This window comes from Plectrocnemia conspersa, unplaced genomic scaffold (assembly GCF_051122295.1).
Source record: "Plectrocnemia conspersa isolate PC_06_02 unplaced genomic scaffold, ASM5112229v1 ptg000010l, whole genome shotgun sequence".
NCBI lineage: Eukaryota > Metazoa > Arthropoda > Insecta > Trichoptera > Polycentropodidae > Plectrocnemia > Plectrocnemia conspersa.
Genome location: NW_028277174.1, coordinates 5,858,857 through 5,876,462, shown reverse-complemented (window position 1 = coordinate 5,876,462; position 17,606 = coordinate 5,858,857). Strand labels below are relative to the sequence as shown.

The window sequence follows — 17,606 nt, the reverse complement described above, 5'->3', positions numbered from 1 at the left end:
TTTATAATGTAAAAAGAAAAAAATCGAAGAAAAGTTTTCACTATATACACATTTTTAATTTAAATATATATATATTTAATATTACATGATTGAATGTAGCATTCAAATAAAATTAAAAAAAAAATGTAAAAAAAAGATTTATTGATAAAATAAGTAGTTAAAACGATGCAAAAATACAGACATTGTTAGTAAAAGTCAGAAACAGTGATCCGTATATACAGAAAAGTGACATGATTTTAATTCTTAACGAGTGTAATTACCAAACTAGTCTCTTAAGTTAATATTACACAATAGAATTACAAATCTATTTTTTCGCTTCAATGTAAGACAACACCAAAAAATAATTAAACTTTAGTTGTAACAATATATACAAAAACACTCACAACTATCATTACTTAACACGTTAAGATAAATTATCTACTTATGATGTATCATGTCACTCCGGAGCATGGAGAAAAATACACCTAATATTTACAAGTATGATGCATGTGTGAATTCATTGAGTATTGAAATAATTTTACTCCATGGCACTACCACTGGTCTGTGAAGAATCTAGAAGTTCCATTCGTGACGAATCTGAAAATTTATAGTGTGTTTTGAATGTTGAAATGATAACCAGTAAGTACATCGACTACAAACATTCCTTTTAATATATATATTTTATACAATATCATATAATATTTTATATATATATATATTTATATAATAATATAATCAAAAGCCATGTTGCTTTTTTCCTAAATATATTTGGAATAATATCAAAAATTATATATCAGTGCTCCATTGGGAGATGTTAGATATTTCAATATAAGAAAATATAAAGACTAAATATGACTCAAACATTTAGAATAAAATGGACCAAGAATTTATTTGAAAATGAAATAATTACTAGAATTGAAAGTAAAAACATTTATAGTCTAAGTATATAAAATAATATTAAAAAACTTCAGCTCATAGTATAATGATTGAAAATAAACTGATCTATAATTTTTGTAATAATAAAGAGAAAAATTATGATTAAATGCAAAAACATGAAACTCCATTATTGTTTGGTAAGCAAAATCATATATATCCACAACAAACTGGAATTAGTCGTATTATACTTTCAATTATATTTATACTATAATTTATTAAAGTTATTTTCAGTTTATCTGTCCCAATAAAAATTTGTGAGTGGACCATTCTAGCAACATTATTTTTTTGTTATTTTATACTGTGTTTATAAATCACTGCATATTGTTGAAAAAATACTATGCTATTTAGAATATTTGAATCATAACAGAGATTAGATTCAGTAATGGATTTTTTAAACACAGAAATTTGTTTTTGGTCAATCTATGAACAATTCATTGCAAATGATTTCTAGATTGAAGAGATGCCAGTTGAAGAATTTATATTTTGTCTAATTGACGAGATAATATTTAGATGAAGAAGTTACCAGTAGTACAGTTAAATTCTCTGAATCCAAGTGAATTGTTATAGCACAAATAAGATTGATAGATAATAAGTTCACCACGACAATAAAGAGGTCTCAGAGGAATTAATTTAAGATGAATGTTCCTCTCGTGGTCAATTTTTGGTCATAATAACACGAGTAGTGCACTCAAAACACCTATGTATAATAATTAAACAAAAACACATTCTCTTTGATCAAGCGTTAAAGGATAAATATAACCATAAAAGCTTGGTAAAAAATGTAGTATTATCAAAAGCATCAATCACGGTCATGAGATTTTTGTTGATTCATATTTTTTTATAATACATAAGCAACATGACTTTTAGATTTAAGTAATATATTTACACATGTATATAATAAATATATAAGTGGCAGTCTTTCTCTTTTCTACTATAAAAAATTATCGTATTTAAAAAAAATAAAATAAATAAAGACAAATAAAACGCCAAGTAAAACCAACAATACAAAATAAAAAGTAAATAAATAAAATAAAACAAATTCTGAGCCCACAGGTGACGATTGATAAAGAAAAACAGAAGACAGTTTCAAAAGTAGGAATACGAACAAATAATATATATATATATATATATGTATATTTATATATGATATATAAGTACGGCTAAGGATAATATTATTTCAACCAAACAATCTAACCTATAGTTCCTCACGGACAAAGTGGTTGAATTGATGTAAAAGAGTGCTTATGCTCCCATTTAAGTCAAGTCCCGACGTCGGCCGTATATTCTTTAGTTTTTCCTTCGCCGGTATTGAATTGAAACATGTCCTCTCTTGAATTTGCATTATCTTCTAAATATTCAAAGGTGCCGAGACTTATGTCACCGGCGGCTACTGCGGAACTAAACACAATGTCCGCTCGACTGGGCTTCGATCGACATTCCTGTTTTTGCTCTGAGGATGTCGCAATCTCATCAATGGTATTATTACTTAAGAAAGTTATGTTTGCGTCGTCGGACTTATGCTCGTTGCAAAAACCTAAATTGTTAGTCAGTACAAATGGCGAATCATTACTTGACGAGTCATCGTCTTGTAGTTGACTGAGTAAAAGCTTTTTAGATTGGTTGATAGAACTATGTTGCACATATATGTTCTTGGAAATTTCTATAACAAATAATTAGTAATGTAGAACATTAAAATGAAAGTGCAACATATCTAACTGATTTTTAAGATTCAAATTCCTGTATAATATTACTTGTGCATTATAACAGCTCCGGTATATTGTATTAATTGATGAGATTTAATAAGCCAAACGTATTCTAGGGGAGCCGGTTAAGTGCACAAGTATAAAGATGCTTTTAATAGATTAAAATATTTTTTTTACCTTGCTCGTCGTACTGCGACTCATCCTGTGATAGATCTTTTTCTTTGCAAACTTCCTCGGTATGAATGCCGAACTCGCTATCGCTCGACATTTCCAACACAAGATTCATCTCGCTCGTTTTACTGTCATCGTTTTCTTTAACGTTAGAGTTAGCCAGCTCTTCCTCCCAATCTGTGAACGTAGATAGAGTAGTCGTCCGACTAGCCAAACCCTTAGCCTCCTCGTCCTCCAGCTGTTGCAACTCACAAAACGAGCTCTCAGATTTTGCGCTTTCTTGAATTTGAGATTCTTCTATTAAGCTATCAGCCGTGGACTCCATCGAGTCGGCGTGAGTGTGAAATAAGATCTGCGCATCTCCCGCGATCATCTCAGTCGATTCTTTAACATCGGTGTTTTCAGTTTTATCCAGAAACGCCGCAAAGCTGTCGACTTGTTGAATTTGATCAGCACTCACTTCCAAAAATACAACGTTCTCTGGAGGTTTATCTATGGAAGATTCCAATTGAGGTATGCTCGATAAAATAGAGCTAGAAACGACCGTGTCTAACGGAACACTCAACGTTTTATCAGTCAAAGTATTGCACTCAGTAGCTGCTTTACTCAGCGGCAATTGGTTTTTGTGTAACGTATTACCTTTTTGTACGACGATTATATTGCCCTTCGAAGACGGATGTTTCTTGGGAGGAATTTGTACGTTGGGTGCAGCATTAATGGCGTTCGATTTGTTTGGGTTCAACGATTCTTTCGAGACGATCTTCGCCGGAGATCCCATTACGTTGCTGCTTATAGATTTGGATAAAACAGTGATGTTCGTCGGTTTGGGTTGGTTGTTTATCGCCGGACTACTAACAGTAACCAATTTTACGGCGGCAGGTTTCACGCCTTTGACTTGCAGCAATGGTACCGTTTGTCCCGCTAGCGATTTGGGACGCTTAGCAGGCAATACGACCATCTTTTGCCCGCTCTTTGCGTTCAGCAAAAATGTTTTCGTCGATAATTTCATATCTGAATTGTTCAAGATCACATTTTTAGATAGACATTCGGAATCGACGTTTTTAATAGTCGCACCGTCGGCGTCGCCGGTGATGTTTGTCATCCCCGACGTGGATATGAAGAAGTTCTTTAAGGCGGCGTTAGCGAGATTTCTCTGCATGGTAGGTGAATTGGGCGATTTGGGCATTATCAAGACCTGTTGTTGCGCGTTATTGTTTGAGTTCATTTGAGCTACGATTTTAGTGGTGATTAATTTTGCACTAGAGTTTATCATTTTTTGTTGTGTGGAGTTGTTAGAAGGCTGGATCATCACCTGTCTGTTCTGCAACACTTTTAAATTACTCAAGTCTTGCTTGGACAATTGTTTGTTAGTAACTTGAAACTTTTGAGCATCGGCAGAGTTGCCGTCGGATTTCTTTTTTATGATTAGATGGCAGGGTTTACCGGCCGCCTGCAACTTCGTTGCGGCCGGTACCGTTATGGACATGTTTGAGTTCGCTATTGAGTAATGTACGGACGAAGGTACGTTTTGGGCGTCTTCCGATGACATCTGCATTGAAGAGTCGTCTCGAGAGATCGACGTCTGAGTGAGCAACTGCATTGTCGGGGAGTCGGATAAGACCGTAGAACCGACAGGCAATTTGGCGTCAGTGTCGTATTCCTCGACGCCGCTTTGCGCAGTCGGCACATAATTAGCCTGATAGACCGGCGTCTGTGATTTGACAGAGTTTATGTCTATTTGATTTTGTACGAGAGCTTGAGAACCAGCTATGTGTGGATCTGTCGGAGATTTAATGCCGCTTCGAACTCGATGATGAGGTATTGCCACCTGGCCGCAATGTTTCGCACTCGAACTGTGTTTTTGGAGAGATCTGTGTTTCGACAGCGAAGACTTGGATAAACCAGAATGATTCGACTTTGCCGCCGCTTTTCCGCTTTGACTATACGGATTTCTACCATAAGACGTAGACAATTTTCCTGAAACGATAATTTTAATTAAAATTCAAGCATAATAAAAAATATATATAATAATCATTACCTGAGTGAGATTTTGTGTAGCTCGTGTATATTTGAGATAAATTTGGATGTTTTTGAGAGACACGATGAGATATTACGAGCAATTCAGGTCGGCTCTTTTTTCGTGGTGGACCTTCATCGGTTTTAATCTGAAATTGACAACATTGTCAACACTTAAAATTATGGGCACAAATGACATTCAACGATAATATACCTTCAACGACTGATCGGATGTCACAATCGGCGGATAATCAGTTTCAGTTTTCGGTTTTAAGTTGCCGTTGACGTCATCGATGGCTTCCGCGTCTTTCATTTCTTCGTCAGACGCGTCTTCTAAGATCTCGGACGACACGAGCTGTGCGCTCCGTTTTGTTTTGTTTTTTCGCGCAATGTTTTCGTTCTCTTCCAAGGCCTCGAGGGCTGCCCGGTCCGCTATGGCCGTATAAATGGTCTGCGGAACTCCCCTGGGCATGATAGGGATCTTTCTCCTTCCTTCTTGCACCCATTCTAATTCAGTATTAGGACCAGTTAACCTGCGTGAAAGTTAAAATTTGTGAAATCAGGTTTAAAAACTAACATAATTAATTAAATTATATGCCTGGATGTGATATATGTAATCAAATTAAGAAACTAATCTCAAATGGCTCAATCAATAAAATAAAATCTGGAAAGAATGGTATATAGGTATTATAGCTATCATATCATAACTCGGGTTGTTTCTATCAAAATCCACAAGGAAAAGTGTTTCATGACTAGTACTGATAGATTAAAGATTGTCTACATATTGGCCATAATGTAGAAAAGAATTATCCATATTTTACAATCGACCGACAATAACCCTTTTGTAAGCTGACCGTAATTCCCAGAAACAAAAGAAAAATGAATATATTAACCACTTCATGCGTGAAATATTTTTAAAAATTGTTCAGAAAACCTATATTATTTTCTTCTTTTTTAGAAGTTACTCAAAAAAGCACGTTCTTTTATAAGACAATTTAAATGAGCAATATACAAAATTATTGTTCCATAAAATGAATTGTTTGCGCATTACTGTTTGACAGATCAAGTGCGAGCAAGCATTGGTCAGAACAGTGAACACCCCATGAATAACTCTTACCAACGAATCTTTTTCTGAAGATTTACTTTACATAAATGAATAATAATACAATTGAAATAAAGATTCATAATACATAATTTCATCATTAACAGATTGTTTTAAATTCTGAGAAATCAACAAAATACGCATTAGAATAATAAAATACTACTAAAAAAATCACCTAATAGGTCATACAAAAAGCACGCACATATGCGACCTCTCAGTGAGAGCGAATTTTTTACTTAACATAGCGAAATGGGGATCATTAGTATTTCATATTTTGTATATGGGTAGAAATTTGATTTCATTTAACGAGTACAAGAGAGAGCAATCTGAGAACAAATCTTATCACAAAACTTTTGAGCCATATTAAAATAACAAGCTAAGTTTCTTGCATTGTATTATTTCATCATCACAATTCTCGATTTATACTTCGATAATAATATTTTAGGTATGTAATTATTAAATTTTACCATAGTACCTATTATTTTTATATACCAATTTAATAAAAATATATGTTCTAAAAAATCTAAGATTAAAATTTTTAGAAAATAAAGACAACTGAAGTTTCAGATGAAAAGTGCGTCGAAAGCGATTTATATGAAACGTTTACATCTAGATCTGGATCTTATGAAACTCAAACCCTCGATTTGTTTCTTCAGTGTATTTTTATTCCTAGAATGCTTGAAAATATTGTAATGCAAATAAATCAATTTCTGTCAACACAATAATAATTTTAAGAACAATAGTGGAAATGGAAGCAGTTTTATCTAGAGATAATTTTACCAAAATTTAGAGTAGCATTCAATTTGATGATAAAAAAGAAAAAATAGATTACAGCAGACTAACGATAAATTGGAACCAAGTTCTTCCATTTTTGAATAATTTAACTTTGCCTTTCTAGGGTATTATTCCTCACTTATACGTATAACGGTTGACAAGTGTTTGTACTATGATGCCTCATTGTAAAATAATTGTTTTTTTTTATTGCACTACGTTAAATTTTAAAACACATTACAAAACGAAGATCGCCTCTAGAGAAAAAAATCAATCAACTATAAAACCCTTGTTTTTTTTTTATTATTTGGGAATACACAATTAAAAACTAGTCAATAATCATGAAGGCTGTTCTAGATAGTTTCAGGAACATTTACTTGTTAAACGTTGATAGTAAATTGTACAACAGTTCTATACAAGGCATCATCAGTTGCTATAACAACATATGTATGAAATAGAAAAAATAACATGATAACAATCTAGCGCACGGAGTAAAAGGTAGGCATCTTAATCGCTTCTTTGTGTACATTTTGAGTCTTTGTAATTCCTAACATACCAAATATGACAAACCTTCCTTGATAGAAGATTTCGGAATTATTTCTTAAAAAAATATTTTATTGCACAATTTTATTTGTTCATTTCCTTATGGATATTTTTTTGAACCCATGTAGAAAATCACAGAAATTTATCTTCAAAGAAGAGCCTCAAGTCAATCAATCCTTTCTTAATTTATATTTGACTATATTAATCAGAATTATTTTGACAGATGGGCAAAATATATTTTTTCAAATGTCAATAATGTTATTGTAGTGTTGTTATTGCTGCAATGCTGAATGCTGGTACAACTGGTTGATCTGTCATTCATTATCAAGGTGTTTTGGGGCCAACTTGCTTGGTTGGGCTCGCAACATTATCAGATTTCAACACAAGTACTCTGACGCTAATTTGTCGGTATTTCCGCTTTGTTTGTCGATCTGAATACTTTCGCGTCCTACATACAATTAAATAGATTCGTTGAGTTATTAATGGGGTATTCAGTTAGTAATTATTAAACAGTACACATTTGTTAATATAAACCTGGAAGTGAGTTCATATTATGTATTTTCCATAATTATTATTTTATATTTCATTTATAGTAAATTATAAAAAATAGTGATTTTTAACGTTTTATTGCTTTGATTTAATTTTATTTATTTTTTATATATTATTCGGCTTTTATGGATTTTTTATATCAATTCAGAGGCTCTCAATATTTTTTTATAAAATTAATATATAAAATATATTTTTATGTTTAATTATTCTGTATTCTTTAATTTATCGACATTATTTTCTATAAAAATCATCTACATTAAATCAAATTAAAAAAATTATTATATAAATATGTTTTTTATTTATTATTTCTTCAGTTATAAAAGTTGATCCAACTTCAGTTTCTGAACTTTTTAAAAAAAAAAAACAATTAAAATTTAATGATATCTTAGATTTTTTATTTTTCGAACATTTGATGTATTTCATTAATTATGAAAAATAGCATCAATTAAAAGGCCGCCTCTTTTGCAGTAGCCGATCCTTTTGATGACTTTTCGAATATCCCAACTATAACTTGGCGGATTTTGGTTTTTAGGTGCTCCAACATTTCAGATTTGTTAACGTAGACACGTCTCTTAGAGTATCCCACAAAAAAATTCCAACGGCTTTAAATCACATGATCTTGGCGGCCGGTTGACGTCCAAAGGGAGCCATATGAAAAACCCAAAAGCTGCGAACGCCGGCAAATTGACAATTCTGGGTCTTAGGCGACACTTTCACTTACACCAGCAATATTCTCCTTCCAGTCTCTTGAAAGTTTTCACTTAGTAGGACGATGAAATTAAACATAATCTTACTGTAAATTTTGATATACAGTTTGTATAGAATTGTTATTACTGTAAAATAATTGAACATTTTTAACGCGTTGAGCGGTGGTTAAGCGATCCATTTTGTAAATGTGTTGTTGCAAACTAACATTTGACACTTTGAACATGCGTGATTATTGACGGCTGTCTGATTTACAGCGCTGCCAGTATAGGAAATTCGAATTGGATTACCCTATATATGTATATATCAAAATAAATGAAATTATTTTGACTTTTAAATTTTAATTGACGTATCGTTAGAGTTGTGCGCTTGCTGTATGATAACTAGCAGTTTTTTTTAAAACATGCCTTATTTTGATTTAAAACTAGTATTGACAAATAAATTGAATGACATTCTAAACTTCAGTTGTTGGTTAAAGGGTTAAGGCATTTTTACCCTACTGGTTAAATTGACATAAAAATAGTCATATAGTATTACAGAGGTACACTTTTAAGTGTCGATATTGCACAATCGGTGCACGTTTTAATGAGAATCGCGCGTTTTATCGCATGTCGATGACATAAACTGGGATGGAAAACGACGTCGGACATGGAGCATCGCACTTTCGGGCTCGCGGTAGGCGTCGTACGATGCGGGTACGATCGAAACGAATTACGATCGAAACGTCAGACGCGGGTCGGGGTGCAATAGAGGTCGCCTATGCGGGAGTCTCCGCGCTAGGCGACCGGAGTACTAAAATAGCTCCCGCAAATTACTGTTCGGCTATGGCGGCCAGCAGCTCGTCGTTGCAGACGCGCCTCGCCTCGGCCTGGTGTCTCGCAGCGCCGATGTGCAGCGTCTGCCGCAGCGCCGCCAGAGTCTGCCGCGCCTCCGTACGCAAGGGCCCCTGAGCTCGCAGGGCCGACACGGTGTACGAGTACGCCTCTAACTCTGCACAACGGAAGAAAGGTTAGCGGGGACGCTCTGTCTGGGGAAACGAGGGCTAAACCGCAACGGGGGACTTCTCACCGAGTCGCCGAAGCACGCGACGGCAGTCGTCGCGCGTGGCGGGCAACATGGCCCCGCAGACCTCCGCTGTTTACCTCCGACGCCGGACCCAAGCTTTGACACTTGCCCCGCCGAGCGCGGCCGCTGCGGCTAGCGAATTCGAGCCTTTCCGGCTCGAAACTTTTACGCGGGAATCTTTTTTTCTACTGTACTCACTCTAACCGACCGAATAAACATCCGCCGACTATCGACTGAAACGTATTTCCCCTATGCGAGAGATATCTTTCATTTTTTCATTCATCTTGTGACATATCAAATTTCAGACGGCGCTAAACTGGGCTAAGCTATATAAAATAATGCACCACTATTGTCTTTGTAATTTCAAAATATACTTTATTGTAAGCAATACTCACTTGAATAATACACATATTCATATAAAATCTATTCAATTAAAATTTATCACAAGTGTAAATAAAAAAATAACACTATAAATGTATGTTATGTATGTACAAAGGTAGATTTACACTTTTACTGTGAAATTAAATATAACTAAAAAAGATAAATATTATTAATCGAGCTTAGAACGAGATGCACGGATACAAACTCATTTCCTACTCAGACATGATGACGTCAAGCAAGTGCAGCTTCTCAAACGTTCGCAATAAAACATTATATTTTTTTACATTTTTACTTGACAAATAGTACTATTAAAAAATATAATATTAAAAACATATCTATAAAAATTTAACCTAAACTACTTAAAATAAAACATACATCCATAAAAATAATCAATTTAAAAAATTGTAAATACCTACCTATCCGAGCATTTTATTACTTTATAAATTTGAAGTAAGAAATAAATTATTTTGTAATAGAGATTGAGCTAAAGTAATAGATGTGAAAAAATTGTCTGTGATAATATTTCTCTTGCTACCGTTATATGTTACCGTTCATGCACATAGACAGGATCATCTGAAGGCGAAGATAGAGGACGTGAGCTTCAAACATTAAAAAAGTACTTCAATATATAAAAAGTTTCCTGCAAAATAATATATATTTGTTATATTTTTTTATAATAACAAAATATTGATATCATATTATACTTATATTATACGGATGTTTAGTGTATTATTTACACTCTGATAAATCTGACATATTTGATAATATTTATTTTTATTCAATATTCCGTTGTAACCTGACAGGCACAAGCCCAGTGCGTTACAACGGACAAATCTGTACCGACTGAGTAAGTCAATCAGACATAATGAATACCTACAAGTAAGTATTAACCACCAGATTGAAAGTCTGGGAATATCCATATTAGTAATTATAAATTATTATGTGCTATACAATTTATAACCAACTGTTTCACACAGTTTTATTTATCGCGCAGCCCGACTGCGCCACGAAGCAGTGCGCCGTAGCTTTCCTTCATCATAAATTACCACATCATACATCAATCTTTTATTATTATTAACTTGCACCTTAAATTATTTTAGGATGAAACGTAGCTAGTTATAAACCACACTCAAGTAAAAATAGAGATTTTTAATGTACCGAACATTTTAAAAAATATACATAAAAAACTATTTTATTTGTCTCACTTGAGATTTGATAGATTTTGCAACTTAATGTAATATAAATTCAAATTAATTTTGTAAGAATAAAAGTAAGACTTACTAATATGGTGGAGTTGCAATTAAATGTTTTTGTACAATTTTTTCTGCTCTGAATTCTACACAAAATGCATTAAAATTATTATCATTTTTTCTCAAAATATAGTATAAACTTTTGAAAATTATAATAGTTTGTTTTTGTAGAATTTATAAAATATTTACAGTGTAGATGTTTACAAACTAATGAAGTTAAAAAGTTTGCACTTAGTGATTACAAAAACTTATTCATTTACTATAACATATAAAAATAATTTACTTAGAAACAAACAAACTTTTAACATCGGATTATGTAAATTAACTTATAAACTTTATAATATTCGCAAAAATTAGTAATGTCTTAAAAAAAATTTACAACGAATTTTTACAAGGAATTTGCGCAAAATCATTCTTAAAATTACGGAAAAATTAAGGTTTTGGTAGATCGAAAAGGTTGTAAATGAGTCATAAACTGCTTTTATTAAAATTAAATTTAGGAAATTAAAAAAATCACAAATAATATTAGGCTTATTATGTTTTCATATTATACAAAATATTTTAATCGCCTAGAAAAATATAACAATTCGTTAGCGTCGAAGTTCATATCTGTCAACGGACATAAATCATAACATTTTACGCGTCGCATTCCATATTATTTTGAATATGGCAACACATATCGCTTAACGTTCGTTTTGAAAATACGAATTGTTAGCTGTCAAAGCTAAAAGCGATGGATCCGGAAGAGCGAGCCGAGATTTTGCGCGAAGGAGCCGTTTGGAGGGCAATACAATGGATAGACGACGCCAGCTGCGACGGAGGAAAAATCGAAAGCAGCAAAGTTGACGCCGCCATAGAGCGTTTGTCCAACACGGCCGTCCAGGGACTCGTCCCGGACCAGATCGACTCTTTGATTTCAACATGGATCAAGCTAAAGTTGCGTAAGTAACTAATTTACTTGTCAAATCTCCATGAGAGATGGTATTATTTATTTTCAACATTTTTTAGCCCTTACTAAATGGATCAAAATTGGATGCTGCATCATACCCGAGAAGACCGTATCGGATGAAATTGTTCATCGTGTGTTACGATGGATAAGAAGCAACTGGAACGCCGAATACTTGAAAAAAATTACATTCTTACTGGGATGGTTACAAGGTTTGTTTATTTTTATTATAAATTATGATGACAAGATTTTTAAAATATCAAAGGAAAACACTATAAATAAAAACTCCACCATAAAAAAAAATATTTGAAGGGGACAAAGACAGACAAATTGCTATGAGACCAAAAGAAAGGTCATTTCGTAATTATTTGTTCGAGGAGGATAAAGAAAGAAATATTGCTGCAGAAGCTAAAATAAAATCATTTCAGAAATTTTTGTTTGACCGGAGAAATTGCTACAAGAGCTAAAAATTTTTTTGAAATTATTGTTCATTTAGGGATGCTGCGAGAGCTAAAAAAGGACACCTTAAATATTTAAAGAAATCTAATTTTAACTAATATTAAATCGATATTTGGAATTAAATAATTTAATAATTATTAAAGGTTTTATTAATAAAAAGTCCATTTGTGATCTGTTTCAACAGAACCCTTTCACCGCGGGAGATATTTTTAATATGTGGGGGGCATCTATTCATACCATACTTTTAAAAATATTATGGCTCAATAAATTCAAGTGATGTACAGTCTTAAATTATACTAAATAACCATATTATCAGGCTCAAAGGTTTATGGCCCCTTTAGGTACCTAATGATTACCGACGATTTTCTTGATGACTTTTATAGAAGCCATCCGCGGTGAAATGGTTAAGAATGTGATATGGAGAGAAAAAAATATATGGTTAATTTAGACATTTTCTCATTTTTTATTCTTCAATTTCTCACCATTTAGTAGCGAATTTTTTGAATCACATTGAGCAATATTTATACACTTTATTAACCCTTTGGAGACCTTTATCCATACATGTTGGACATTTGTTTTTTACTAGCGGCTCATATGTCCATAACGTCTGAACAATTTTTCTTTAGTTATATAAAATTATATCTTAAAATTAATATTATTATAAATAAAAATCTAAATAAATAAAACATGTTTTTTATATTTAATTTATTATCTGAATATCTACTTACATATATAATATTCCTGTAACACTAGATTTGCGGAACCTGTAAAATATATGGGTTTCTGATTTGATTAGTATCAGACTACTTTTCTGTGTTTTTTACAACTTTTTATATTTGAACAATGCAATTATTTTCGGAAACTTCTTATTTTCAAAAATCTGGTCATTATATACCTATTTTTAATGACACACGTCAAATTGACAGGTTTATATCAGTAAATCTAGTGCTAAGAAAATTAAAGTTAAATTTCAATTAATAGCGAATTTATAGTAAGACATATAAATGAGAATTATTGTACAAATTATCATGATTTTTAGAAAGTGATGTTTTTATTTTTATAGGTATATTAAAATATAGTAAACATTTTTATTGCAGGATTAATGGAACACAACTTAGTCAGTATTGACACTTTGGACATGTACTATGAGTTCTTCTTTTATCTACTAAACTTTGAGAGTGTTGTAAGTATAATTTGAACTATTAATTCAATATTATTATTTATTTTAATATTGTTTTTAGAGCATGCATGCCAGCAAATTTGTACACATCTTAACCAAACCACACGATATAACCAGAGTGAGGGTTTTGCACATTTTAAAAATAGCCAAAAGCCATAGACAATCGAAGGTTTGTTTCTTCATTTCGTAATGAATTGTATGAATATTATATGCTAAATTAAAATTAATTTCAGTATTACAATCCTCTATTTGCGATCCTAAATCTGTTCAAATCTTTCAAACCCGAATGCGTGCCAGAAAATATTCCAGTTTTTTGCATAAACACAGTGTTTCCTGTTGCTCACAAAGGAATGGTTGAAAACTTGCAGCGAGCACAAGTAAATATTTTACAAAGTAGTTTAAAGAACAATAATTACATATATATATTTTTATAGTTGCGACGCAATATAAGCATAAGTCTAACATCTGAATGTAGATTGATATGGTGGTCAGCAGTGTCGAACGTAAGATTTTTAAACTATGAAGAAGAGTCAAATCAAAACCTTATATTATATATTTTTAATCTCATTTATCGAACTAAAAGGTTACAAAGGCAGAGACGTCATTAAAATTCACAGTATTTCATTAAATGACATGCATTTTTCTGGCCAAATTCAAAGGAGGAGGTAAATTACTATTCCCCTGCCCCCCCCCACCCCACATATATGAAAACTTTTTTTAATAATATTACGACTTACAATATGTGAGAATCAATTGAAGCACATCTAAACCGAATTTTGACCAATAGGAGAGCACTAAAAACAATTATCACTTCTCAGAAGACAAAAATTCACGTCAAAAGCAATAAAATCATGTTGCACCGTCACAATGGGAACGCTCGAGCGTTCCCACTGCGACAGCGCGACACGATTTTATTGCTTTTGACGTGAATTTTTGTCTTCTGAGAAGTGATAATTGTTTTTGCACTCTCCTATTGACCGAATTCGGTTTGAATATACTTTGATCAGCCCTCTTATATTATAATTTCATAGCATTATCGGTAAGGATAGCTATCATATTTTAAAAACAGTAATATCGAAGTGCAGATTAACTATGGAGCAATATGCGAGATGCGACGCCTGTCTGTACTTCTTTTTTTTGTTTAGTTTCCCCTCAGATATGAGTTGACTTTGTTTGTATTTTGGTCTTGATCTAATGAAAGTTCTAAAACTGTGATTAGTTTTAGAGCGTTCATTAGTTTAGGTTTGGGTTAGAACAATAAATGGACGTTTTGAAACTGTCAAATTGAGTTTCATAGATAATTTAGAGCAGCACATAATGTCACTAGCACCTATCAGTTTCTCAATTATGATTAATGATGAAATGAATAGCTCTCGAACTGACTGTGTTAACGCAAATATAGTATAAGTAGGTAGTGAGACACCATACTAAATTTAAAGCCTGTAAATCAGTGACATCTATTTTATTAATAATTAACTATTATTATAGCTTGCAATCAATAGATGTCACTATGCACCACCTAGCTCAATTTTATTTTAATTATTGATTTTTGAGATAAGGTAAATCTAGGAAAATCTGATCTGTGATAATGGATCAAAATTATAAATATTTAATAGTCACTAATTCCTATAACCAAACACCATAGAAATTGAAAAACCCTAGATTTAAATCTAGGTCATTTATTAGTCTATTGTGTTGGTCTAATTTATGTAACACTGTTATCAAGTTACACTACTATTGAATCTTTATTTCACTTTAAAGGTTTTAATTTGACTCAAGTTTTTAATATAATAATATAGTATGATTTATCGACATACAGAGTTTAATTTCAGAAATCCAATAAACAAAATATGCAATCTTTAATACCTACCATGGAATATATACAATTGGGATCAAATCTGTATTCAAATAACTCGCAGAAGAAGACGTGTCTTGAGTTTCAAAAGTAATTAATATACAAAATAGTGTAATGATCTTGTAATAGTTATTAATGATTTTAAATACCTTTTAGCGAAAAAGATTTACTGTTATGTGACTTGGAGAACAACGTAGATACTCCAGCTAATATATTATCATTGCTAATTAACGATGCTGGGCTTCAAATCATTATGTTTTCAAACGATATGTTAAAATCTAGGTTTTCTCATGTACTCTACCAAACTTTGTACAATAGTTAGTATCTAATATATAACAAAATATTTAATCTAAATCGGAATATGATTTATCGTATTTTTTGTGTATAGATTTTATAGAAAAGTCAATATTGTCTTACGAAGAGAAGCAGATATTCTTGGAACGGCTTGTATTGTTAGAAAAATATTTACAGCAGGGTATTCCAGTTGTATCCAGATTTTTGGCGTTGTTCATATCAAATTGGAACGGAAGAGATTTTTGCAACGAAGTATGTGTTGATTCATAAGCTTCTTAGAATTTTAATGTTTTGTGTACTGTATACACATTTTTTAGATATTTAGCATGAGATTTTTTAATGAAATTTGCTTTGATTCATGAATTTCTTAGAATTCTATTGTATATATTATTTGTAGATATTTAGTTTATTGGAGTGGATAACGTTTGAATCATTCGAAGAATTATACGATTGCATTTTAGAGCACATTGAGATGTTGTACTTGACGAATAATGCGTATTATGGATGCACGATTGTCAATATGCTGAAGATGATGTACGTTAGAATTGTAAGTATTTGAAATTTTGTAATAAATATAAATATTACTATATAAAACATTTACTTATTTTATAAATTTTAGCACGAAAGAATGGAATCGAATGACGATAAACTATTCTTATCCAGACCGAAAAAATACAATGATGTTGATGTGCTTACAAATTTAACTGATTTTATGGACGATCTCTGTGAAAAGTCTTTCCGTGATATTTACAGTAATAATTGTTACATTTGTTATATATATATTTATATAAATATTCATTATTAAATTAAATTAAATGTTTATCTATGCTTCTAGCAAATCCATTACTACGTGATACATTCTTGGATGCTTATATAACTATTGAAAAAATGCAGAGGACCTGTTCTAAATCATTATGGACCATCGTACCAATGAGTCTTTCTTATGGTGTTTTATGTTCATTGAACGGTTTTGCGATCGATAAAATATTAGGATTATTCATAAGGTATTAGCTGAAAAAGTTTGTCCTTGAGATAATTCTTTGTTTTTTTAGGAACATTAGATCTTTTATAGTTTGTTGATATTGATTTTTTTTAACGCTTTGTTATTTTTTGTAGATATCGTTTCATCTATGAGAAGATCAAAGCGGTCGAGGGCAAAGAAAACATAAAACGCCAAATAATGCTCATCCAAAATTACAGCATGGATTATATCAACTGTCTGTGGTACGGCGAATCCATTTCAAGTTCAAGAAATAACTTATTGTTCAGCAGGATGCCCACAGCAATGTTGGAACACCTAGAGAGAAATGTTGAAGGATACAATAAATTTTTGCTTTATTGGTACCATCCGGCTTTATCACCGTATATTTACAGCCAAATACCCTTGAATATCATCAAAAAGTGTGAAACATTACAATCTGTAACAGAGATAGCACCCATTTACTCCAACTTGTCCAAATTTATCGAGATAATTGTCGAAAAAAGTTAATGTGTAAATATTTATTTTTATATTTACCAAGTTTGTGTTTTGTATAATTAGAGAATAATATATGTATAAGTTTAATTTATAGAATAAATAAAAGATATTTTTACATCGGTATACATTTTTTATTGTTTATATGAGAATACGATAACTATAATTATTGTTTGAAATAAATCCAATAGATAACATTCATAAATAATGACTAGAATATTATGTAT

At 31.9% G+C, this 17,606-nt stretch overlaps 2 protein-coding genes across 4 annotated transcripts; one reads left to right on the top strand and one right to left on the bottom strand.

Moving 5' to 3' along the window:
* Positions 1-121: 121 nt before the first annotated feature.
* On the bottom strand, positions 122-9,674 carry LOC148230463 (uncharacterized). Of its 2 annotated transcripts, XR_015811196.1 has the most exons (7): positions 9,544-9,674; positions 9,291-9,465; positions 5,020-5,338; positions 4,828-4,954; positions 2,796-4,766; positions 2,111-2,575; positions 122-576 (listed from the first exon to the last, which is right to left on the bottom strand). XR_015811196.1 is itself a non-coding variant. In XM_088195910.1 (6 exons), exons 1-6 carry the CDS (start codon positions 9,590-9,592, stop codon positions 518-520), a joined length of 2,700 nt encoding a protein of 899 aa, XP_088052036.1. In that variant the 5' UTR covers positions 9,593-9,674; the 3' UTR covers positions 122-517. The 2 variants fall into 2 exon arrangements, 1 of the variants encoding a protein (XP_088052036.1); XM_088195910.1 differs by lacking the exon at positions 2,111-2,575.
* Positions 9,675-11,802: 2,128 nt separating this feature from the next.
* LOC148230462 (centromere protein I-like) lies at positions 11,803-17,503 on the top strand. Of its 2 annotated transcripts, XM_088194334.1 has the most exons (13): positions 11,804-12,112; positions 12,180-12,329; positions 13,674-13,759; positions 13,818-13,925; positions 13,990-14,133; positions 14,191-14,259; positions 15,589-15,701; positions 15,768-15,928; positions 16,000-16,157; positions 16,303-16,452; positions 16,525-16,657; positions 16,741-16,909; positions 17,022-17,503. In XM_088194334.1, exons 1-13 carry the CDS (start codon positions 11,905-11,907, stop codon positions 17,392-17,394), a joined length of 2,022 nt encoding a protein of 673 aa, XP_088050460.1. In that variant the 5' UTR covers positions 11,804-11,904; the 3' UTR covers positions 17,395-17,503. The 2 variants fall into 2 exon arrangements, with proteins under 2 accessions (XP_088050461.1, XP_088050460.1); XM_088194335.1 differs by lacking the exons at positions 15,768-15,928; positions 16,000-16,157; positions 16,303-16,452; ... (1 more) ...; positions 16,741-16,909; positions 17,022-17,503 and having other exon boundaries at positions 11,803-12,112; positions 15,576-15,701.
* Positions 17,504-17,606: the final 103 nt, after the last annotated feature.